The sequence below is a fragment of the Dryobates pubescens genome, chromosome Z, assembly GCF_014839835.1.
Source record: "Dryobates pubescens isolate bDryPub1 chromosome Z, bDryPub1.pri, whole genome shotgun sequence".
Lineage (NCBI taxonomy): Eukaryota > Metazoa > Chordata > Aves > Piciformes > Picidae > Dryobates > Dryobates pubescens.
In genome coordinates this window covers 28,102,025-28,128,534 of record NC_071657.1, presented here as the reverse complement: position 1 = coordinate 28,128,534, position 26,510 = coordinate 28,102,025, and the positions used below count along the sequence as shown (strand labels likewise).

General features: G+C 40.8%; 1 protein-coding gene across 1 annotated transcript; it reads left to right on the top strand.

Annotated features, from left to right (window-relative positions):
* Positions 1-1,996: 1,996 nt before the first annotated feature.
* On the top strand, positions 1,997-4,846 carry GAS1 (growth arrest specific 1). The gene has a single exon (XM_054178911.1). The coding sequence runs from the start codon at positions 2,396-2,398 to the stop codon at positions 3,362-3,364; it is 969 nt and encodes a 322-aa protein (XP_054034886.1). The 5' UTR covers positions 1,997-2,395; the 3' UTR covers positions 3,365-4,846.
* The last annotated feature ends 21,664 nt before the right edge of the window (positions 4,847-26,510 follow it).

Sequence of the window (26,510 nt, the reverse complement as noted above, 5' to 3'; positions counted from 1 at the left end):
TTACTGCACCCTGCTTGAACAGCATCTGGCATTTTTTAGTAACAACTAAAAGAAACAGTTCTAAGTGGATGAAAGCACAGTTTCTGTGCTTTCATGGATAGAAAAACATAAGCAAAGAGAATTTTTGCAAAGAAGAGGCAAAACTGTACTGAAAGAGAAACATGTGAAGCTTGTAAAACTGATGACAATAGAGCATATCCTTATGAATGCCTCTCAACTCATAAAACATACTGACTCCTAGCCACACCATACGACCATTCCACCTTCCACACACTTTCAGACACCAGTCCAAATCACACAGGATCCAAATATCCTCGACTTGCTGGAAAATCGATTTAGCCTTAATTTCTGTGACAGATGGAGTTGACAGGATGAAAAAAGCGCCAGTTTTGACAGCCAGCAGATACCAATGCCCCTTGTGGTTGGAGACAGCGTTGCTCTGGAATTAAGGTAGCACTGAAACGAAAGGCAACAGATAAATGCAACACAACTGATTTTGTTATGCTCCTCCTATTAAATTCTAATATATATACTCCTGTAATTACTTCATTATATACAAAGCAAAACGAACCGAGAGTGTAACAGGAAGGTAGTACATCAGCAAGGTATTCTACTTTAACTCCCCCTCCCAATTTCATCCTCTTAACAATTTAATAACTTTTTACTACTTGGTAAAGCTTAATAAACTATCAAAGAACTATACTGGTACCTACTGTATTTCTGTTATTCTCGTAGGTCAGTGTCTTAAACCCGTGCACAGAAACATCAAGTGAGAAGCTGAGCTAGTGAGGAATGCACTAAGTGCAAAAAGAAAGTTGCAATACTGAAGACATAGAAAAGCAGCACTTACATGGTCGCAGTACATCACTACTAAGAGTTAGCATTGCTCTCCCTGAAGCCAAGAGGTCTGTTTAGATTTCAGCGAGAACAAAGTCGGTCCCATTTTGAGCGCGACCCGCCCTACCTTTCGGGAAGCAGCTCTGCCCTCACTTCAATCAATGTAAACTTTGGGTACACAGATCACTCAAGCTACAGACCCTTTTTTTTCACCCCTTTACTGAAAGGCGCAGGACCACTTTAAAAACACTATCCCTACACAAGCAGCACGTAGTTCCACGCCGCCTGTCCCTTCACCTCCGCGGCGAGGCGGCACGGTGTTCCTGGGGAGCCGCCGCAACCCCGTCAGCCCCAAAGCGCCGCTGCGCACAGCCGCCGCTGCGCGCCTCTCGCCCGACCGCCGCACCGCCTTAACCAGAGGAGGGCCTCCTCAGGGGGTTGTCACTCTCTTTAAGCCTTTCCTTTCAAGCTTTGAATGTGAGCTGCCCTCCAGCCCTCCCTCCCTTCTTCCCTCCCTCCGGCAGATCGTAAAGCGCGGGGAGGGGGGGAATGTGGGGTGTGGGGGGAAGTTTCAACACAGCCTGGACCAATGGCAAGTGGCGAGGCAGGGAAAGGGGGCCGAGCGAAGGGAGAAAAAAGTGGAGAAAAGGAGAAAGAGAGCGAGAGAGCACAGGCTGGGGGGATGTGTAAAAGAAGAAGCGTTGCTAATTTTTTTTGTTTGTTTGCTTTTCCATGCATGCATAATGAGGCCTAATCAGAGCACGCTGCTGCTGCTCGGAGGGCACTTTTGTATTTAAAGCCTTGCAAAGAAAAAAAGATCCACAGACGTATGCGCAGAGCAGCTTGCACGGCTCGTTAACAACAGAAGCAGTATCAGTCGCCCAGACAGAAAAGAACTCTGAAGGCTACCTCTTCTCTTTTACCCGTGCTATCTTCTTGCTAGCAGGCAGAGACAGTTCTCGACACTCGAAAGTGCGGAGAGTGAGCAGAGCCCGGACTGCGAATGGGATCGGAACGGCTGGCATGTGTGGAGATGCTGCGAGTAGAGAGTTGAAAGCTCCCGAGGAGGCAGCAGCAGCTGAGCATTAATTTTGTGCAAAAAGTGAAAAGGAAAAAAAAAAAAAAAAAAGAAAAAAAGAAAACCGGGACTGCGTGAGGAGTAGGACAGCACCATGAGCTTTCTCGGCGCAGCCTGCAAGACCGCGAGCGCACTCCGGAGCCGGTCTCTTCCGAGTCCCCGTTTGCACTAATTGCCCGAATCTCTCCGGGCGCCTTCGCCGCCGCCTCGTCAAGCCGGGAGCTGCGGGTCGAGGCGCACAGTACGGGCCTGAGCGCCTGCTTCGTGCCGCAGACCGGCCGGTTTCAACTCTCGGGGGCTGAAGGGCCCTGGAGTCGGCGCCGATGGATTGATGCGAGGAGACCTCATGCACACGGCCGGCAGGAGTTTTGCAAACTTTTCCACGGGCGGCGGCTCCTTCACGACCTCGTCCTCGTCGTCTACCAGCGCCTCTCCCCGGCTCACTTGCGGCAGTAGCTGCTGCTGCTGCCGCCGCCCGCAATGGTGGCCCGCTCGCCCGCTCGCCAAGCAGGAGGCGACGGACGCCGCTGGCCGCGGCCAGCCGCCTGGCTGTGGCTGGCGGCGACGCTGGGTGCCGTGTGGCCGCCGCGGAGCTCGCTGGTGCAGGGCCGCCGGCTGATCTGCTGGCAGGCGGTGCTGCAGTGTCAGGGAGAGCCGGAATGCAGCTATGCTTACAACCAGTATGCCGAGGCGTGCGCCCCGGTGCTCCTGCAGCTGCCGCCCGAAGGAGGCGGCGGGGACGGAACAGGGGCCGCTGCAGGCTCAGCCGTCTCCTCTAGGCGGCGGTGCCCAAGCCACTGCATCGCGGCCCTCATCCAGCTCAACCACACCCGGCGCGGCCCGGCGCTGGAGGACTGCGACTGCGCGCAGGACGAGAACTGCCGCGCCACCAAGCGTGCCATCGAGCCCTGTCTGCCCCGTACTAGTAGCCCGGTGCCCGGCGGCGGCACTGGCGGCGGCCCCGGCATTATGGGTTGCACGGAGGCGCGGCGGCGTTGCGACTGGGACAGCCGCTGCAGCCAGGCGCTCAACCGCTACATGACCTACTGCGGGAAGCTGTTCAACGGGCTGCGTTGCACGCCGGAGTGCCGCGCCGTCATCGAGGACATGCTGGCCGTGCCGAAGGCCGTGCTGCTCAACGACTGCGTTTGCGACGGGCTGGAGCGGCCCATTTGCGAATCGGTCAAGGAGAACATGGCCCGCCTCTGCTTCGGCGCGGACATGGGCGGCAACGGTGCCGGCAGCAGCGGTGGCTCGGACGGCGGGCTAGAGGAGTACTACGACGAGGACTACGAGGAGGAGCCGAGCCAGAAGGGGAGGGACGACGTGGAGGACAATGCGGGCTCCGAGCCTGGGTTCCCTGTGCAGGGAAATAACGCGGGCCGGCCTGCCGCCGCGGCCTGGGTGCTGCTGGTCTCCATCTTGCTCCCGCTGCTGCCGCAGCTGTAGCGTTAGCCCTTCCCTCGCTACTTCTGCGCCGGGACGGGTCCTGCGCTCCAGCGCAGGCTTCCTTTCGAGTCCGGCGGCGGCGGCGGGAGGACCAGCCGGCGGGCCCTTCGCGCGCAGCGCCATTTGAAACGCTCAGACCGTTAGTCCAGAAGCCCCCACCCTGTCCCCCGCGTCTCCCCGAAGGCGGAGGTATCCCTTCTGCCTCTGCTGCTACCCACAGCGCCCGTCCGTGCCCTTCCCCCGGCCTGCCCTGGCTTCCGTGCGCCGGCTGCTTTAGGCCGAGGCGACTCCTTGCGAGCCAGCCGCCGGGGCGGTGGCCGGGACGGGTGGTCGCGGCCCGCTCGTTTTTGGAGCGTTGGCCTCGAGTCTGCACTATGCAATTGCTGCCACCCTGCCTTCGTGTTACCAGAGACCGGACGGGCTAGCGGACTGCTAGCGAGGCTGCAGAGGCCTCCCGTTGCTGCCAGCCGCCCTTCGGGAGAGACCGGGAGTCACCGCATGCTCGTAGTGGCTTTTTAAAAGCGTTTTGAAATGAAGGTTAGAAAGAGGTGAGCTACCCAGCCTTGCTGCCAAAGCTGTTGCCGTACTAGTTAGTCCACAACTTGATTACCATTCGCCAAGGTTCATTCTTGGTGATGCTTGAAAGGGGATAATGCCGCATCTGCCATTAATTAAATTTAAGGAAATAGCAGACTGAATAAATTCTGTGGTTTACAGCACTCTTGCACACACATACCTTCCCTATAATAAATGCGTGCCAGCAGCCGTCTCTTCCTCTTTAACCTAGTGACATAAAGATCTTTTTTTTTTTTCCCCAGTCATTTGCTATAGTGAACAATGCAACTTTTGTTTTAAAAGAGCTCTGCACTGCCATCTTCTATAGACACTTTTAAACTCGAGAACATGTATGTACAAATATCCTGAAAAGCTATATTGCCTCTTGTCATATCAGGGTGCTGACCTCTGGTAAATCTTATATATAAAAAAAAAATGTATTTAAAACTGGGATTTGTTACCAGTCGCTTCTCTTTGTATATAGAATTTTATAAATTGTATGCTTTGGGGATAATTTATTTAAAAAGAAAAAAATAAAAGTTTTAAATCCACATGCTACTTGCCAGATAATTGCATTTGCTATTCTTTCTGGAGAGGTACAGATTTCATTTTATGTTTAAAGGGATGCTAGCAACAGTGATTCAGTGAAATATTTTCTAGGCCATCAAATACACTGTGTTTTACAGATTGAAAGTTAGCTTTCTTATTTGGAGAGACTTTATGAACGTTGTGAAAATGTATAAATGTGTCTCTGAGCTGCCTTAAACCTTGTATTTTTTTATAGGAGGCATAAAAAAGGCCTGCGTTTTAAATATGTACGGCTTTTTGTATTTTCTAAACGTGTAAATTAGTAAAGAAGGAGCTTTAAATAATGGATGTGGTGAAACTTTTCCGGGGACACTTGAACTCTCAGCATCCGAGGTTGCGCTGGCGGGGGGGAGGGGAGAGGGAGGAGTGGGGAAAGGAAGGGGGGGGGAAACGAACTGCAGAAAAACAAACCAAAAACAACGAACAAAACAAAAATCGTCTATCCGCCTGTAAAACTTTACATAGATGTAAATTACTGCTATTATTACTTTAATGAATAATTACATGCAAGAAGTAAATACAGCTTTGAAAGTACTACTTTAAAAGTGTGGTTGATTTTATAATGCGTTGGCATGGTAACTTGCCAGTGCCAGAAGAGAGTAAAGCAATTCAAGGACGCTTCTCGTGTATGTATGTAGAATTACTAGTTTGCCGTGCTTTCTTCGTGGGGGCATGTTGCTCTCACTGACACTCTTAGAAAAGCTTCTAGGCGTGCAAACAAGTAAATGGTCAGAAATACATCACACAGAGGTGGCAAGCGTTCCGAGGAAGGCTTCGTGCAGGCAGTGGCGCACGCATCAAGAGGGCTGTAACAAAACGCACGGAAGTTTGCCATTCAGCCTGCCTTCTCCCACAAGGAAGAATGCAAAAGTAAACACACTGGAGGGATCAGCAATTACTAGACCTTTTAATACTGTTCTTGGGAGTTGCTTTGCATCGTGCTGAAGCCTGGTTTGCTGCCAGAGCTACTGATCCACACTCAAAACGCCCTTAGATAAATAATTACACTCTTAAGCTGTGTCGAGTGCTGATACACTTGACCTTGTAAATAGAAATGTTTGCAGTAGGAATAAACTCCACCATTGGAAAATCTTTTAAACATTAACACAAAGGAAAGAGTTCAGTCCTCTGGGAGTTTGAGTTTGGACTGTGTCAAACTAGGCACTCACCAAAAAAAAAAAAAAAAAAAGGAGGGGAAGTTTATTTATTTTCTGTTCACAGTGTTTATTTAAAGCTTTTCTTTTTAAATGCCATAACTGGAAGGCAAGTCAGAAGTTTAAAAGCTACCACAAACAAACTTTGACTGAGGGGACAACAGATTAGCAAGATAGTGTCTTTTTCATCTCTACAGAGCACAAATCCTCATCTGTCTGTTGTATAAATCAACAAAATTAGAAATCCTTGCTTCTGGGTTAGTTATTTCAATGACAAGATTATTTTATTATTTCTTTTGCAGATGAATTTGATTCAGTTCCGTGGTGACAAGTACACACAGATGCACATGCACACACATAAAACAACCTTCAAAAAGTTGTGATACCAAACAAGTGTATGAGTATGATGTGCAGCTGTGATCTGAAGTTCATTTCTAAAGTCATCTGAATGGTTGAGTAGGCTTATTGTTAAAACAAAGGTGGAAACGTTGTTTCTTCAGGACAGAGTAGTTGGGTGAGACTTGTAAGTAGAGTCAGCTTTCTTTACAAAGTGCAGAGTTCACAACAGCATAGGAATGACCTTAAATACCTTTTCCAGTTCCTCAATGGATGCTTAGAAACATATTTGAAGTTTGTCAACAAGGACTATTTAACTTGTTGCTGAAAAATTCTGTCTCAGTTAAAAGCCTTTATTTTTCTTCAGGAGTGAAGACATTAGCACTAGAAAAGGATAGATAATTAACTGCTACAATAAACTTAAGACTTGATTTTACAAGGTCCTGTCGAAAGCATCTGCCTGACATAAATCAACACTGAGACACCACTAGGCAGAGAGGACTCATCTGTATGCTTCCTTCTCAGTGGATTGTTTTAATTTGAATAATTGTACAACAAATACAGCTGAACTAATTTTGCACTGTGAGCTCCTCTCCATAAGGAGATAACTCTGTGGGTTTTCTTGTGTTAGAGTAAGCACAATTTCCAGGAGGAATGGCTGCCTGTATTGGTATGTTTCCTAGCCAACAAGCCCTGTGCAGATGTTGATGTCCATCAAATTCATATTTCTTTTGCTTGATTTTGAGACAAATGGAAATTCTTGAAATGCCAGGGGATGTAGCAAGGGAAGCTTAAAGAGAGGGAAAGACTTTGCATTCCCTGAGAGAAAGAGATTTTCTACAGGAAAGGAAGTTCTTTCTGGGTATTTGAAGGTGCTCCTTGCCAAAGTCCTGTCCAGCAGGTCTCTCTTAGGGGGAGAAGCAACTCTTCACCATTTCATGTAAAATAATCCAGTAGGTTCTGCTTCCTTTTTGTTCCCAGTTACCAGGTTTGAATTTTTGGTGACAGTTTATTTGTCTTTGGAGGCACTTCAGTGACAAATGTTTAAGGGAGTGTGGGATAATGGTGGAGAACAAGGAGGCAGTTCATTGAACTGACAGTGACCATACAGTAAATAGAGGGAGATTCAAGCTTCACTGATCACCCAAGCGCACAGCAAAGCTTTTGTATGCAATCACAATGGACATAACATAAGGTCTCTGTTTATTTTTAACAACAGTGTATACAGGCAGGCATACATACCTTTCAATATTGTTATGAAATGAAGGCTTACAATGATGGAAAGCAAAGCTCTGGTTTGGCCAAGTGTTTCATGTCCACATTGGAAAGCATGATGGATTTTTGTTACAATGTCCTTCTGAGAGCTGTTAGTGCACCCAATCTCTCAATGTATTATGTCTCTCACTGCCAGCAGGCACCTATAGTATGTATCTATGGTATGGTTGCCAAGGTGGCTGCAGCTGGCTTTGCAGGTGTGAAACAACAAGTTCCATCTCAATGCAACACAAAACCACTTTTTTGTTTGCTGGTAGGTTTTTTCCCTTTTGACCACACTGGAGAGGTTGAGACTCCAAAATAGCCAAGGTGAACGTGTGAAAGTATCAGGACACAAACCCATCACCAAGTCATGGGAAACACTCCTTGTGTGACTGAGTTTCATTTCATCTTTAGTGTCACTAAAACCAATTCAGACCTTCAATCAATTTTGTTCCTATCCTCAGTAATATCATCACATGCTGCCACTTATCACAATGCCTGTGATAAGCATATCCAGTGCAAGTCCTCAGGAAATGTAGGTAGTCTTGCATCAGAAAACATTTTCAAATGGGAACTGTAGTGCTTCTCTGTTAGACTTTGAATTTGTGGTACAGGTTTTTAAGCAGAAAAGTCAAAAGTTACATTATTTTACTGGAGGCATTGGCTGTGGTAGACAGTTGAAAAGGCTCACATTTGCCTGTCTGAATGACATAAGTAATGCGCTATTTGCATAAATACTTTCTAAGACATCCATTTAATCAATTTCTTAAATAACAGAATGATCTACTACAAAATAGTGGACTGTATACACTATATTTTGGCACAAAGATGGTCATTCTCCCACTAGTAACCAGGGGCTCTAAATAAATGATTTCAACAATGTTTTATTAAAGGAGGACAAGAGCCCTCGAGCTGCATTAATCGGGAAGAAGTCGAGTGGCACTTTTGTTATGGAAATGTTAAACACATAATAGTTCAGGCAAACAATGTGGAGCCACTTCATTCTTTCAGCCATGCTGACACCTCTTAAAGAGGAACTGCAGGGAAGGATGTGGGAAAGGTTTGCTTTCTGAGGAAGCTTTCAACTAATATTTCAGATATTTATCTCCAAAACGCAGGCGATACAAATGTAACTGAAAGGCATAAAAATAGAACAATGAATAGGGATGATGTATGCAGCTACTGCTAGTGATGAGCATTTGATGCCTAAAATCAAAATAGTCATTTACAAAACCCTCTCTTTTTTAAAACTGTGTTTTTCATTAATTTATTATGAGTCAAGTGGATTATAGTAGAAAATGAAAGTTCATGAAGACAGATTTTTGTACATACAGAGTAATATAGTACTAATACTGTGCATGGGTCATATGTCTAGGAGGAACACCCTGGAGTAATGAAATAGATGCACTGAGATTTAGTAGGATGGGTTAGAGGTGAACTGTGAAGTGTAAACAACCCAGAAAGACATTAATAAAATCATACAGAGAAAAGATGTGGCTGTGTAAAGAGAGATTCCTTTTCAAAAGTAGTATTTTGAATGGACGAGAAGATGACAGGGTGAGGAAAGGAGACGACCATTAGGCAGTGAAGCACTGGAGAATGAACAAAAAGTGTACTTGCTAATAAGGAAAAGGGAGCTACAAAAATTATCACGAGGTTAGCTGAGATACATATTGAAAATAACAAAGGTAACTAGCTTTGTTAATGTTGACAGGGCCAGGAAATGAAGAGTAATATGGAAGTAAGATGAATAAGCAGCTTTTTTCCTCATCTACAGAAGCTAGAGAAGGAAGTTACCATGTTCTGGTGTTGATGACACTGCACCTCAAAACACTGTGTCCAGTTGTGAGACAACTCCTCCCTCAAGTTCAAGAAGGACATAGAGAAACTGGAGGAGCTAGTGGAAGGTTAGAGTTTGTGACCACTGAGGAAAAGATGAGGTATCTGAACTTCAGTCTCACTGAGCAGAGGCTGCTAGTGATCTAACGGCAGCCTGTAGCCCCAGGAAGGGGACTTTAGAAGACTATGGGGCCATACTCAACTTTGTAGTATTAGAAACCATGATAAAATGTAGCAGGCACTAACTATGGCTAGGAGGTTCAGACTGAGCATTAGGAAGAACATCGGAAGAGTTAGTGAACATGGGAACAGACTTCCCAGAGAAACTCCATCACCTCCATCCTTAGAGGTTTTCAAGACTTGGATAGCAAGACCTGCATCTGACTACATCTGGTGTTGGCTATAATACAGCTTCTGGAAGAAAATAGGAGTAGATGAAGTTCCATGGTGTTAATGTTGATGTGACAATGGGAACTCTAAGGTGCTCATTTCATAGGCAGAGAGTGAGGTTAGACTCAGGAATATAGTATACCTCAATGGATATGGCGATGCAGTGGGGTCAAGGAGAAGAGGTAGCTCTTACAAATGTCCACAAGGCCAGAGAGGGTGGAAAACAGTTGAAAAGGGGTCAGTAGAAGTTTAAGAGAGCAGAGACCAAATCATGATTTAGTTCAGGACCTAGAAACAGTAATTTTAGTACAAGACATTACATGTGTACTGTGAAAGAATATAACAAGTGTCTGCCTGCTAACTTTCTTATTAGTTACACTTAAGAAATTAGAAAATGGACAGCTTGATTGGAAAATGAAAGGACAGGAATGGGAAGAGAATTTGGAGGAAAATGCAGAAGGAACTTCTCTTTCCTTTCCAAGAGAGACATACTTGTTTGTAAATGTGCCTTTGGCACTCATTATTACCAGCACATTTTGCTGCCTCAGTAAAAATAGAAATACAAGCTAACTGTGTTTTGTCCCTTTACACATCTGCCCATATATAAATAGAGACATTTTGGACACAGTCTGTATTTTTATTGCAGTACTATCTGAGAGATTATGTTGCTCTGTGTGGTCACAAAGCACACATCCTCATAGAAATAAACATAGCTTGCTAGATGTCCTCTTTTAATATAGAAATCAACCCACACTTGTTTGTAATGTCTTGCTAAAATAGTGCAATAACCCCACTACTTTATGGTGTGAGTGTATATTTGGTTTGTGTTATTTTTCTTTGTTTAAAAAAATATGAGGTTAGATTGTTCAAAAAAAAAAAGCCAAACAAAAAACAACGTAAATGCATAACTACTACTTGTTGTCCACTGGTACTAAGCCTTCTTCTAAGGCAACTAATGGAAGAAGTTGAAGGAGTGCCAATGTAAGTATAATCTTTGTAATTTTAGCATGATGGAATCTAAATCTGAAAAATTCTCTGAGTGACATCATAAAATGTTTTTTAGGGTGTGGGAAATGAAGCAACATCAGAATAGTTACTTGGTAGTGATAGTCTCCATGTTATCTCTTTTCAGGGGTTGCAATGTCATTGTAAACTAATTAAAAGACTGTGGATCTCAAAGTGGATTATAAAAGAAAGTAAAGCAGCTGTCTACAGAAACTCTTACGGTATCTTACTTTCCCCCCTCATATTAGTATATTCAGGCATATACAATATGTTTCCAAATTAATCTAAGGGACATAGGGAAGTCAAGTGTAGGCATATGTCTTGGTTTGTACCTTCCAGGAATTGAAGCCATAAAAGGAGTGCAATACAGAAGTCTGTATTATACTGAAAGGGCTGAAAAAATAATTGTGCCAAAAAGTTTGTCCAGAACATCTCAACTTTTTATGATGTAGTCTTGTTTCCATAGTTCCAAATAATTTACTTCCATTAGAGGTAGTCTGAGTTTGCAGTGGTATAACTGGTGTCAGTATTTAGCCTATGGCTTTATTTCTGTAGTTGAAAGTTTACTGAGTTACATAAATGATAGATGAGAACATACAAGGTTATTTGAATTAACAGGCAACTAACAATTGGGTTTGTACTAGTGTAGCTTATAGAGCTGGCCAAAGACCTACTGAGGTGCGTAAACCTTATCACTTGGATCTGTTGAAGAACATGCTACTGTGCAATAGCTGTTGCTAGAGTAGACAGGACATGCTTGGAAAAGAAGCAGGTAAAGGCACAGAAACCTGAGAGGATGTGAAACTTTTTCCTATTGGGGTTGTACAAACTTTAATTGGTTTAATTTCTGTCAATATTGGGCTACATTTTAGAACCTATTGGTTGCATGTATAGTGTGTGTATGATCCCTCCTACTCTATTCAGAAATAATTCAGACTATTTTCAGAGATTATTGGGAATTCTTTGGTTTGTCTGTTTTGCCATGTCTGTGTCCACTAAGCAAGGAAAAGAGCTGTGGCAACCAAATACTTCCTCAATATTAAGAAACATCCTGTCCTGTAAGCTGTATGTCTAAGCTAGCCAAAGCCTGCCTTTTTGAAATCCATGGGATCAAATCCTATTTTCTTAAAAACACCTTCATAGGGAAAATTTGCTGAATTTTTGAGAACAACTGAAAGCATTGTGTGGGAATGCTCTCTCTCAGCCCCAGTTTGAAACACAGCATAGTCTTAGTGCTCTGCTGTGTAAACAAGGGAGATGGTTGCAGGTTGGCAACTCTGGATCATCAGGTATTCCTGTTTTGCAGGATGTGTAACTGAGCCAGGAATTGTTCCTGAACCTGGCCCTGAATCTATCCACGCCCAGCTCTTGTAGCAGGGTATATAAACTGCTTTAAACTACAGCTATCTTTCAGTTGTCTCCTGGGATATTACACCAGCTGGGCACTGCTGCTTGAGAAAGTGTTCCAACCTTAATCTCTTTTACCCCTGCTGTCCTTCTGTGTGAAGAGATTATGACAGGGTGCAGAAAGTTGGTTAAACTACCTAAGTTCTGTCTGGAGAGTCTTCTGCACTGAGGGCAGTTCTAAATATCATGTCTGCTGCCAAAATGGCCAGCGATCACATCAGAGACTTTTGCCAGCAGGACCTCTGTTAAAATATGGGAGTAACTGTAACACGTTAGGTACAGCCTATTGAAATGGCATGAATATGGCCTTGACACTGTAACCTATAGGAATCTCTTAACTTCTGTTTGGAATATTTCTGTGATCCTTAAGTGGGCAAAGTTTGTGAGAAAATAGTTCTACAACCTTTATGTTGTGAGTTTTGAGAGGAATAGTTTGAAAAAGAGATTAGAATATATGTAGAACTATGTATGTAGAACCTAAAAATTTGAAAGAATAGTAGTAAACCTTTTGTCCTGTTTTCTTGGTTCATGCTGTTAATATGCTGAGTGAAAACACAACTTTATTTTGCAAATGTTTCTCTAACTATGTATAACTCTAAAGAGTTTCAACATTTATCAGGCATGCATAAATACTGACAACCTTGCAACTAAAGTGTCAAGACCCTAGGTCAGAAGAAAAGTAATGAAAAATGAGAATAGTATTTTTTCCAATGTTATAATATAAATTGTTTATCTTGGGAGATAACATATAATTAGCCTTGGGCCAGCAAGAAAATCTAAGTATTCTGAAGGGAAAAACCTCATTATTTCAGATACATTATACAAAACCCATAAATCTTAAGAAGGACGTGTGATTTCAAAACTGATTTAGTCTTCAAAACAGTGACAGTTTTATTAAAAATTGTATTTTATTTTTCTGAATTTCCTTTAATAACATAGCTTCTTTAAATACATCTCTTCAAAGGAAAAAAAAATTAATACCACATCAGGGCTCACACTTTAAAAAAAGTTAGCAAATTCTGTTCTAGAGGAGTCATTTTTAATTGTAATTTGTTTTAATTTTTTTTTTTTTTTTTTTAACTTTAAGTAGCTACCTCTATTTAACAATAGATAAGTAACCACTGTGGAGAAAGAATGATGAACAGTATAATATAACAGTCAGGCATACTTTTATCCTAAGATTTCTATTCTTCCATTTGTTTCAGATTTGCTTAAGAAAAAGAACGTGAAAGACACGGTTTCAGAAACGCACTGCCACTTGAAGAGGATACAACATGCCTATCAATAATTGTATTACCCCCCTATTATTGTTAAGAATAATGAAGGAATCAGAGCATTGGCCTCCAAGCTGAATTTATCCTGAAATGTTTTCAATTAACTCTTGGCACCAGCAGGAAAGCATCAAACCTTTCCCATGCTGAAATATGGAAAATCTGCAGGGAACATCCCAGCAGGAGTGGAATTTCATTAAAACAAGCACATCATAATTCAATGACTTCTGCACCGTCTTTAAGCCCCTCTATTGATAAGGAGTTTGAGGTGGTTTTTATGGATTTGCAAGGAGAAATTATTTCATAAGGTCTTTCAAAGAGTTTGTTTTAGCTGAGGCTTTTAATTTATTAACTGCTCCCTGATGAAAAAATAGTAAGACATTTGTCATAACTGTGACTGCTATATAAGAGGTAGGACTGAAGAGACTTAAAGCAAAATTATATCCTTCAGAAAAACATTTTCCTTATTTTCTGTAGGAACTAATTCCATAACTGTTTTCCCAGATCTTTTAAAGAAAGTATTGCTGTTAAAACCTACACTTTTGAAAGAATAAACGTGGAGACAAACTAGGGTTGGGACTAGTACTTAAGTGCTAATACTTAACACTTTTCTTCTATGAAGTGTTCTATGATTTTATCTCTTGATGTAGTTCTGCATCTGCTATAAAATAATTTTTCTTATCAGGATATAGCTAGGATATAGAGCCATGAATTTTTGCTCTTTACACTACACTAGCATTCATGTTTCTTAATCAGTATAAAAATTAAGTATTTATACTAAACCCCACAAAAGACACAGGCTACTTTTAAGCCATCAGATTGAATTCTTGTGTTGGTCTCAGTTTCCCTGTTTTGAAGTGGTATTAAACATTTACAGGAATGTCTTGTCATCTTTCTACACAGTGTTCAAGTAACATCTGCTTAGTTTCTGCCATTTCCTCAGTCACGGCACTACTCCTGAGGAAGGTGAAACATCAGTGGAGAGTTAGGAGATGAAGCTGCTGAGGCTGGCACCATCTAGAGACAAGTTTCAGGAAAGATGCTGAAGGAGATGGTACCTTGGGTGTAGTTACTGTTGTCAGTGTCATCCCTGTCCCACTGCTCCAAAAGGGCCCCAGGCTAAGTGCTGACTTGAGTACACAGCCTCTCATCCTGAGACTGGCATAGTGCACGTTAGTGTGATGCCTCAGCTTGCCACACTATTGCTAGAGTCACATGGTTATCCTTTAGCCAACTTACATTGCAGGAAACCTGTCCAGTTAGGTTGGGACAGGAAAATTCATAACAAAAACAGTCCATGTGCTTCAAACTTTCACTGTGTCTTTTGTTCAACATGAAGACTTTGCAGACATATACATACCCGTATTTTTTAACAGCAATCTAGTCTTGTATTTTACAACCAAGATTAATTCTGAGATTTCAGAAGAATAATAATATTTTGTAGCTTACAGATTTTCTTTCACAAAGAAACAGTGTAAGAGTTAGAGTACCAATGGTTCTACTTTTCTGGAAGGACTGCAGGATTTTCTGCCTTCAGTTTACGATGTTACACCTACATCTTCTGTGTCCTTGGCAACCTGCAGTAAGGAGTTCCACTGCTTAACTACATAATCTTAAAAAAATATTTCCTGACACTCTCTCTTGCCCCACAGTGATTTTATAACACTTCTCCTTATGGCTTCTCCTCTGTTCTTTTCTATGCTGCTTCTAGTTTTGTTGCATGTTAGGAATGAGAGAAACCTATCTGCAAGTGAACTATAGAAAGACATTCTTTACCCTTCTTTTAGATGATTTCCAAGTTAAAAAGTAAGTGGGTGGATTTGAACCTGTTGATAGACCTGGAGTACTGTTTCCAGCTCTGTAGCCCTCAGCACAAAAAGGACATTAGCACGCCGGTGTGTGTTCAGAGGAGAGACAGAAAAATCGTCAAGAGGGCTGGAGCACCTCTTGTATGAGGGCAGACTGAGACAGTTGGAATTGTTCAGCCTGGAAAAGGCTGCAGAGGGACATTATTGAAGCTCTTAAATACTTAAAGGCAGTATAAGGAAAGATGTGGACAGGTTTTTAGCAAGGCCTGTTGTTTGGTAATGGGTTTAAACTAAAAGAGGGTAGATTTAGACTAGATATAAGGAAGAATTATTTTACAATGAGGATGTTGTAACATTTGGAGCAGGTTGGCCACAGAGGTGGTAGAAGCCCCATCCCTGGAAACATTCAAGTCAAGTTGAGTAGATATCTAAGCAATCTGATCTAGTTAAAGATATCCCTCATTGTGGGGGGGTAGTTTGACTAGATGACCTTTGAAAGTCCCCTCGGACCTAACGCATTCTGTGATTCCATGATGTTATATTCAGAGAATTAATCATGACAGAGTATTTCTAGCTTGAAGTGTCTGAAAAGTAATGACCACAGAAGGTTACTAGTGCCCTAAATACAACTATTTGAGTGTCAGTTCCATTCACAGTGTATGAGCATAACTAAGGACAGGATGTAATGAACACAGGAGGATTTATGTTTCGCAGTTCTGTCAAACTTTGTTGCATGATGGGGCAAGCCTTTCATCCTTTCCCCCTTTGATTTATTTAAAGGATGGCTATCATACTGCAACCTATACAGAGCTGGAAATTTAAATTCACTGATTTTTGTGGTACTTGTGTTACCCAGTACCTAGGAATATTTACCAGGGAAAGGATTTCAGTGCACATTCCTCAGTTTAAACACATTTCCATTATTTCTAACCATTAGAACCCAGGCTGCCTTCTACCTTTGTAGCCCATTCGTAGTCCATTCAATGAATATGACATAAATTAGAAAAGAAAGAAATGTTGAGCACTAAGGACAAATTCCCCTCTGATCTCTTACCTTTATAATTTTTTTTTTTCCTGTTCTCATCATTAGGATTCTCATAAAATGTTCAGCAGTGCTTGCTGCCCCTTTGTTTCAGACTCCTGTAATGATCTTCCAACTTAAATACAAGAACTTTCATCTTGTCTTTTCTGCTCTGAGTGATACAGCATCCTGGCATTCAGCCAAAAGGTCATAGTATGCTCTGCTTCCTCTCCTTGTGACTTCCTACCGTAAGGATTGTTTAGATCAGTGCTGTGTCTTGTAGTTTATTACCAGAACTCATCCACTCATCTGTACTCAGTATGAATTTTAGCCTTATTAGGGCAGTACCGTATGACACAAGATCAATGAGAGAGGTATTTAAAAGGCATTTCATATCAAGACAGAAATGCCTTTTAGATGAAAATCCTCATATATATATGATGACATAAAGCTTTACGAAATGAAAACATGTGTTTTTGGACAGATTAATGCCCAAAAGCTTTTCAAAATGGTGACTGGGACAGCAAAGTTAACACTGTCAGTACTTACAATGTTATTTAATGGTACTAAGATAATAATGAACTGTAATTTAACAGGTATTTGCAACTTCTGTTGACACCAGCTGCCTTTTATAAATTCAACCAGATAACTCAGTGTGGCATATGAATTACAGTTTTACCCAAGATCCTCCATTACCCTGCTCTAGAGCCAGAGACACTGGGAACACAAAGTGAAAATCCGCATTGTTGTTTTAAACAAGTTTTGATTCTTGACCCCTTAGGATTATAAAGCAATATTACCCTGTGGAACACTCATGATTAGTCCTGTCAGAAAGGTCACTCACAGTGTTAGTTCAGTGTAGCTGGTGAGAGGCCTTGAGAACAAGCCCTATGAGGAGAGGCTGAGGGAGCTGGGATTGTTTAGCCTGGAGAAGAGGAGGCTCAGGAGAGACCTCATTGCTGTCTACAACTACCTGAAGGGTGGTTGTAGCCAGGAGGGGGTTGGTCTCTTCTCCCAGGCAACCAGCACCAGAACGAGAGGACACAGTCTCAAGCTGCACCAGGGGAGGTTTAGGCTTGAAGTGAGGAGAAAGTACTTCACTGAGAGTCATTCACCATTGGAATGGGCTGCCCAGGGAGGTGGTGGAGTCATCGTCCCTGGAGGTGTTCAAGAGGGGATTGGACGTGGCACTTGGTGCCATGGTCTAGTCATGAGGTCTGTGGCAACAGGTTGGACTTGATGATCTTTGAGGTCTCTTCCAACCTTGGTGATACTGTGATACTGTGATCAGTAAATAAAGAGCAAGAACTCAATCCAGAATAGGGAAATACAGCTTGATACAGTAGTTAAGTAATCATTTAATCTTTTGTAGTAATTAATGCCGCAATATTTAACAAAGTTGGATGAGGCAGATGTGCATATCACTTGTGAACATTTTTCCATCTTTATCTTACAGAGAATGTCCATTCTTTTCTTACATATACTTATGCACGTACAGGCACTCATATGATATTATATTGTTGTATGTTTATCTTTGCAAGAAAAAGTCAAAGTGAGTCTGCAGTTAGCATGGAAGGTGCTGGAGTTTCTCATGGACTGGTATGAGCTGCATGGTCCTGCAGGCTGGCACTGGTCTCAGAGAAAGGTCTGTCACTGGTCTCGGAGAAAGGTCTGTCACTTGGTAAGCTGAGTTTTGCTCTTTCAGGAAATTACTCCAAAGTGTCATCAGTGAAGAAGTGTTGATGATGTTTTTCGCTTTCGTACATAGTGAGCTTTTTGGAGTGATCTTGGTAAGTTTTTACAGTCTTTCATTATAAATCTACATAAAATTTCTTTCATGTCTCAGAGAGATATCTTGTAATACCTACTTTATAGGATGCTTTTGGATAAGTTAAACAGAAAATACCTGCTACAAGGGGAAATCTGAGGATTTTTGACCTTCCTATGTGCCAAAAAATTACGTATCTTCTATATAAAAGTTGTGATCTTGTATAATTTGAAGACAGTAGTCAGTTTCAATAATGTGGAATAGGGCACATGACTAGTGTATCCCACATAGCATATGATGATTGTAAGGGGCACCTCTAATTATCTTGTTTGCCTTTACTGTAAACTTCCAAGTTTGAAGCATTATGGCCCTTTGTATCTATAGCATGTTTTCATTCTGAGTTCATAATTTTTAGGGGATTATATGCACAATTTATTTGTGTATACTTTGTTACAAATGTATAACTTAAATGACCCACCCTCTAAGTTTGTGTTTCTAACTGCATGTGAAGTTATATATGGAATTGTACATTATTATTATCTGCCTTTATGGAGCATTTGATTTGTATTTAATCTCAAAAATGCACAAACTAGATTCATTGCTTCATTGCAAAGTCTGTGAATGCCTCCAGGCATTGTAATGTGCTTCCCTCAGAAAGTCTTTGTGAAATAGTTATGCTGATAATACCCTCAGTTTTCAGATTAGGAACTGAAGCTGAGAAAGGGAAGGTGACTTGCTCAAAATCATATGCTATCTGCCCTTCCTTGGGATAGGTCAATGAACTGCCATCAAATGTTTGACATCCTTGAATATTAGATAATGACAAGGTAATAAGGTATTTGCCATACAGTACGTAATCTTTGGAGCTATTTTGATTTTAGCTTCATCTGTATTAAGGCAAAGTCTTCTATTATTTGTCACTGAGGAGCTGTCTTAAAGTCAGATAGCACAAGATACTTGTCATGAGTTGATAGAAATCGTTTTGCTCTAAGTTTATTCTCACTGGATTTGGTATTATTTTAGAAATGAGATTTTGATTTTTTTTTATTTTTATTTTTATTTCCTCAATTTTAACTTCCTTCTTTACGCAGGCATTAGTGCAGTTACCAGACATTAATATCCACCCCAACTATTCCCTCAGATCTAGACTTCAGGAAGTTCAAATCCAAATAGTTTTCAAATCCAAGCTGCCACTTTGATTTCATCACATCAAACCCTTGTTGAGATCAAACCTTTGAAATGAGAAAAGATTTTTAATCCAGTTACCCCAGATGGGGCACAACTCTCTAGGTCCTGAGAGCTGCAGGATTAGGAATTCTCAAACTCCCCTCACCCACCCATGCACACAGATGCAGGAGCAAACAAACTGCCCAACTTTATGTGCTGTACTCACAAACAGTACTCCAAGCAAGCTGGCATCTAAGAACTGGGAAATACATTTATCCATATCCCTAGCATGGTCAGCTCTATCCTTATTTTTCAGGTCCTATTTTTCTTAGTCAAAATATTTTGAGAACTAGGTGAAATTCATAGTAACTGTAACTTACACAAGTTGCTATCTATTTGTAACTTTATTTGCAAATGGATGGAGTGAAATTTATTCTATTCTATTTAGAATAGAATATTAGAATAGAATAGAATAGAATATTTAGAAATACATTTTGTTGCTTAGTCTTGGATTCAGTCTTCAGACAACATCCTTTGTAAGATGAATATTGAAAGACATAACTCGCCATGTATGAAAGCTGAAAGCAATTCCATTATCCTGATTGTAATTCTCAGGATCAGAAATTATCTCTTATGCTCCCAAATTCATATCAAATAGTAGGACAATTTGTGCAGATAAAAATTACATTTTGCCTCAATAAAACTGGATAATATGTTCTTACAATAATCATAATTCACATACATTGGTGATGTTTAATAATATTCTTTAGTCTTGTAATTCTGGTGATATAATATTCAAGCTGTATCCAGAAAGTATGTATGTCCTAAGTGGGTTGATATGTTGCTCTGTGCCCCACGAAATGGTATCAAGAAATTATTCATGATCAGAAAGGCAGAATATGATGGGTAAAACCATCAGTAGGAAAGCAAAGACGTGTATAGTTTACAGCAATTACAGATGGCATTTCTCCAGGATATCAAGTGTGCATGTACCTTTGTGTGCCTATGTGTATGTATTTATTTATACACAGAGGCACACAGGATTTATGTGTAATCACTTTTAAATTTATTTTTTATTACTTGAATACTACTTGTCTTGGTCTTTCTAGAATAAGCAGTCAAAGCAAGAGGCTGTTTATATTCTCACAAATGTTGTGTGACTTAATCCATTTCATAAACAGTAGCATAAGGACTGAGGAATAAAGAAAATTAGGCACTAAACAAAATAGGAAAAAATGTGTTGATTACTTTTGTAAGGAAATAATAATGAAGAAAACAAATGCCTTTTAAAACAACAAAGAAATAAAACAATCTTCATAAACCTCAGGTTTATGATTTTTATTCTTTTTTCCCCTCTGAATGAAAGTAAAGCAGTTAAGCTTTTGTCACAATGAGCAACAGCCCAGAAGCAGCCAGCCAGCCTCCTGTGTGGAGAAGATTTATAGGGACCCCTCCCGGGCCCTTTGCAAGTCCAATTCATGGGCTGCTCTGACTAAGGCTCAGAGATGTTGCTCCAAATAGCTGAGAAGGGAAGGCTTGTACTTTTTGCTTTTCTTTATTTTTTTCTTTTTATTTTTTCTTTTTTTTCTTTTTATTTTTCTTTTCCTTTTCTTTTCTTTTCTTTTCTTTTCTTTTCTTTTCTTTTCTTTTCTTTTCTTTTCTTTTCTTTTCTTTTCTTTTCTTTTCTTTTCTTTTCTTTTCTTTTCTTTTCTTTTCTTTTCTTTTCTTTTCTTTTCTTTTCTTTTCTTTTCTTTTCTTCTTTTCTTTTCTTTTCTTTTCTTTTCTTTTCTTTTCTTTTTTCTTTTCTATTCTTTTCTTTTCTTTTCTTTTCTTTTTTTTCTTTTCTTTTCTCTTTTCTTTTCTTTTCTTTTCTTTTCTTTTTTCTTTTCTTTTCTCTTTTCTTTTCTTTTCTTTTCTTTTCTTTTCTTTTCTTTTCTTTTCTTTTCTTTTCTTTTCTTTTCTTTTCTTTTCTTTTTTTTTTTTAAATCACCATTTGTTATTGGAACACAGGCATCCAAATGATGGAGAGAAAGGGTTGGGGGAAAGATATTTCTCTCCTCTCCCTTGTGTGGTCCAGTGTATTCAAAGCAGGGCCTGTCTAGTTTTACTGATAAGGAGGAATGAGCTGATTTAATATGGATTGCAGCAATGCTGAGAGAGGAGGAGAGCAACTTCCAACCAAAGTATGAGCTGTTTTGGTGTCCATGTGTGTAGACATACAAGCAAGAGAAGTGGCTAGTCTCTAGGCACCTTCTTTCTAAGAACCCAAAGGCAGATAATTGATGTGACAGACAATTCTTCTTAACTCCCTGCTAACAAAAAAGCTCTTGGGCAGCTCACAGCTCTCCTCAATAAAGGCCTGAACCTATCACAAAAAACATGAGAAAGATTTACTTGTTGTGAATAGCAACAGCACAAATAGGAATAACAATCAGGTCTCCCCCAACAATGATATGCATTAAAAAAAAAAATGAGGTATGCAAAAACACAAGTGCAATGGTAAAGCTTTGTTGAGGTATGCAACAAAGTGCGTGCAATGGTAAAGCTATGGGATGAGTTGACCTCAAGCACTACTATCTCTGCAGCTATTCAAACAGAATTACTGTAGTGCTGCGAAAGTTGCTCCTATTTAATGCCCACACATCACCTACATAGGAGATAAATTATAAAACCCTTATTCTGCTGCCATCACCATCTAATAGTATCATACAAATTTAATTCTGAATTCATCTGTGCCAGCTATAAATGAAAAGCTGTCAATGTTTCCTGATGCAGAATCCTTTGGATGAAATTCCCTTTTTCTCATGAACTCATGTCACAATTGTAAAAAGTATTGCAAATAACCACTCAAGAATAATGGCAAAAATTGCATTTTGTCCCAATTTTGCGTGCTTTCTGCTAGACTGGTGAAGTTTGACTCGCACCGTGTTGGCCAATGCCCTTAACGTTTTGTGTGCTTGAGTTACAAGCCCATGGTTTTGAGACTGCAAGTCAACATACAGATGATTTCTTTCTGCAGTGTTTATACTGTTACACAATAATTTAAAAAATCTGCTTCCAGCAGATCTGTGAACAACAGGTTGTACCTAGGAGCTAATGAGGAAGGCAAGAAAAACTGCCAAGTCCTATTAGCAAATTAATTCCACTGTAGAATAGTTCAACACCTAACCAAGCTTCCATAAACAAGAGGTGGCTGAATATGCATATATTTAGATTTCATCCTCTACTATCAATGTACATAGAGATGGTGGAACAATTGAAAAGTTTAATCAAAGTATCCTTGCATTAGTGAGCCCTGGCACAAATAATCCCATTGAAATCTTTGTGCTGGATAAGAATAGGAGGCTAACTGCAAATTGTGCAAGTCTAAAGCCACCAATATTTGGATAAGTTACTGCATAAGGTGTAATGCAAGCACTTCATGTGGACAATATTGTTTATATGTAGAAAGTATATCTGAAAGTATATATGCAGAAAGAATATCCATTAAAAATAAGCTCAGGCTGGAAAAGATAAACTAGCCAACATGTCAGCTTGATATCAGAATGAGTGATTTCTGTTAGAAGTCTTGAGTAACTTGCTAATTTTCCAAAACAAAGACTTACTAAAAAGCTCTGACTTGACTGAAGCATAAGTATTTTCTCCTTCCTGTCATAACTCAGTATCTGGAAGTACTAAAAACACTGTATTGAACAATAATTTTCAACTAGTGGCCCTCTGCGTTCTGTGTTTATGGGCATCTCTCAGGGGATCCCTTAAAGAAATTAGTCCATTGAGCCTCAGATCAATATTTAAGTTACTATCCAGAGGCTGAGGTTTTTGATGTCATAAAGATGGAGAGCAGATTAGAAATGAATGATCCAGAATATTGGTAGATAGGTTTGCAAGTTATTTTTTTCCTTTTTGTTCCCTCCTCTTTTTTAACCAGTCACACATCCACACTTTGCCAGACTAGATGCTAAGATGCAGCAATAAGTCCTCTCTTCTCCTTTGCCGAGTGGAGAGAGTGAGTTAAAAGAATAGTGAAATGGAGGGGTGCTAGGTTATATTTCCATTGCTTTTAATGCAAGAAATTGCCTTTGTGCATGGGTGTGCTTGGCTGTGCAAAAGTGCACCAATGCTTGAGGCCCTGACCTATGGGAAAAAGGCATCTCTGGCAATGAGAGCATAAGCCTTCTGTGACAGTACTTAGTGGTAAGGGGGCTGGCTGTTGCATGAGCCGCGGAGTCGAGGGGCGGGCAAGAGAGGGATGTCATGCGTGGCGGGTGTCCGATGGCACTGAGAAAGCAGAGTAGGTGCTTGCGTGTGAGTGAGCAGGGAGGGCAGCCTCTGCCACTGGGCCCTGAGGAGAGCAGGAGAAACAAAAGCCTCTACTTTGACTGCTCTTCTTCACCCATCAGCTCCATTTACTTAGTCTCAATAGCTGGAGCTCAACAGCAGCCGTGGCAGCAGCTCCCGCCGGGCTCCCACCTCCTCCTCGGATGCGCACTTCCCAGTAGAAAGGAGAATGAAGAAGGAGAGAGGGAGAGAGGAAGAAAGAAGGAGCAGTGAAGGGGGGAGGGTAGGGAAAGAAAAGGGGAAAAAAAACCTTGCTGACACGGGGCATAACTTAATTTTCACGGTGCCGGGACAGCTGTATCGTGTAATCTGCCATGGCATGCCATTAAAACTTCAATGCCTTTACTGACCCAGAAGGGAAACTCAGACCGTGGAGAGCCTTTTGAAAAGAAGTGGTGATCTTTCACGATTTATGAGCTTGTCTTAAAGAAACAGACTCCACTCACTTTAAATTAATCACCCTTTTCAGGGTACATTGAAATCTGGGAGCTCTTGGCTGAAGACTGTGGAGACCTGGTACCTTATGAATGCCTGCCCTGTCTTTATTATTTTTTTTTTAATTTAATTTTATTTTTATGCTCACTAAAATGGGTTGGTTTTCAGGGAAACTGTATCTTGCAAATTGAGGTGCAAAATCCAATTACACCAATTCAGTGAAAGTCTGAATGGGGTAGCTGTGGCACTTACACATTCTTGTCCTGCATACATTGTGCAAAGGAGAAAAGAATCAGAAATATGAGGAGTTAAGAACTCAAACACTAATGAAATGTGAGACATCCTCTATGATTCGCCAGCCAAAAGTAAAATAGTGGTAAATCACCCTGCTTCCATTCTTCATATGGTCCAAGGGACAAAGGGCTGTAAACAGCGATAAAACCTAAACAATTCTGAAATAATAAAAAAAGCCCTGTGCGTTACAGGAAAGTGTAGATAAACCACTTCCTCACTATATTCCCAGGGGGAAAAGAAAAAAAAGGCAACCAAAGAACCAAAAAACCCAAACCCAAACCAAACCAAACCAAAAAAGCCTAACCAAACCAAAACAAACCAAACCAAAACAAACCCCAAAACCAACGTGTGATTTACAAGAAGAAAGCTTCAAGTTTGGATTCACAGGGGATGTAAATCAGCATCGTTCCTTTGTCTGTCATTTGTATAATATCTGATTTACCCCAGCTTTTTGTCTGGGCTCCTTTCTGAAGCACTTAGGTTTCTTGGCAAGCAACATTTCTTAATTGACATATTTTTAATGCAAAGCTAATAAGTAACCCCATCAATATGAGGATTCAAAGCAATGCAGTAGTGATTTTCACATCCCTGAAACTTTCTATATCTAGCAGCAGCAACACACTTTTTGCTTCTTTGGTGAACTAATTATGGAGTAACATAAACCAAAGCAGAAACTTCACAAACTCACAAGTAGTGATGGAACTAAGAGCTGAGATCAGAGTGAAACTTGTATGAGGAAACTGAACATCTGAATTAATTATGCAACAGCCTGCCTTAGAAGACTGGAACCATGAATCTCCTAATGCCTTTAAGTGCCATTCACTCCTTTTATTTTTAGAAGTCTGACTTCTGACAATCTTTTGAATTGTTATTTATGATAAATACTAGAAGTGACTACTCAAAACAAAAACTAATGCTTTTATCCATACTTTTGAGAATGGTGAAGTTTTTCCTGTTTCTCTGGAGTCTGTGTGAGCCAGAGATAAGTTGTGCAATCTCCTTTACATATCCAGCTGTTCTTTAGACAAAGCTCGAAAGAACTGTGCAAGAATGTGCATATCATGTATACATACCCAGACATATGTACACTCCAGAACTCTAGTTTGTGTAAAGCACATGTGCTTGCTTGCCATATTCTAAACTCACACCTTTTGTTAGAAGCAGTTTACAACCTTACTCAATGGACTGTGGCCCACTGTGAGATGTTAGAATGGCACATACATCAATTCTTAGGGGGAAAAAAAAAAAAGAAGAAGTGGATCTATTGTTATTTCTACTGTTTTAAAAACCTCAGCCTCCTTCAGGCCCACTACTGGAATGCATTAAATGAAATAGCATTTACTAGTGAACTCCCAAACACTGGTAACTGGACAAGAGAGGATGCTCTCTGGGTATTCCTTGTCAACATCTTCAACAAGGTCTAGTACAGCATTGAGAGTGAGTTTTCAATCTAAGTGTACAGATATGCATAATTTTGGACTGTTACTGTACCCAACCCTTTATTTCTGTCAAGATATGAATACACCTCTTTTCCATTCACTGAAACAAAAGCAAAGATGTGGCCAATAAATGTATATGACCATCCATTAATAGCCATCAAACTTCTCTAAGGCCCTGTTTTTGTCCTATCCACCAATGCAGAGAGAACATACATGTCTGCATGCAGTGCAGTATTTAATCCTACCTAATCAGCTGCGCAAAATGTTTTCAGAGACCAGATTCTATTAGATGGAAAGTGAATGAGTTCATACAGTTAATTACAGCTGTACTTTTTTTAACATGGCACCAGATACTGCTTCATGTCTTCTGATGCCTTTATTTGTTCTTCCACTCTGGCATGAGCTGTAATTTTCAGCGGTGCTGCACTCCTGGCAGCCAGGAACTGGCTCTTCAAATGACAGGGTTAGCTAATTCTGCGGTGGGCCCAGGAGAACACTGCACTCATCATTTGCCTAGTAGCAATACCCTTTTTTCAGTAGAACTACATGCTACAAAAATGGTGTTCTTTTAGAGCAGAATAGCATACACTGACTTGATAGGATTTTACATAATGCATGGAACAGAGTTCTCCTTGGGTTATACATGGTAAACATACTCAGGAAGTGTAACCTTTAGTTCTTCAAAGCTCTTGATGAATTGGCAAAGAGCAGCTTATGTTTATAGAAATAATGCTCCAGTACTACATCCAACAAGATTTCTGCAGTTCTCTCTCTGCAAGGTGTGTGATACACAGTCTTACAGGAAAGGGCATGAAATAAGAAGGTGAGAGGTTGAAAGATGATTTTACAAACTGGAAAAGTCATAAAATATGCTAGTTTGGGTGGATTGTGATTTCCAGTTTGGGGGCACCTACAGAAGCAACCAAACATAATACAGAGGAGTGTTGGAAGTTACCAGAAGCTTGCATCCTAGGTAGACTGGGAATTTCAGGTAGTAGAATGGTTGTGTCTGTAGGAAAGTTGTATGGAGTTAGTTTTCCTTTTATATGTTTTAAAAATAGAATATAGATAGTC

Bases quoted from the DNA above. Each gene is read 5' to 3' on its own strand.
- GAS1 (XM_054178911.1), top strand. From the start codon at position 2,396: ATGGTGGCCCGCTCGCCCGCTCGCCAAGCAGGAGGCGACGGACGCCGC.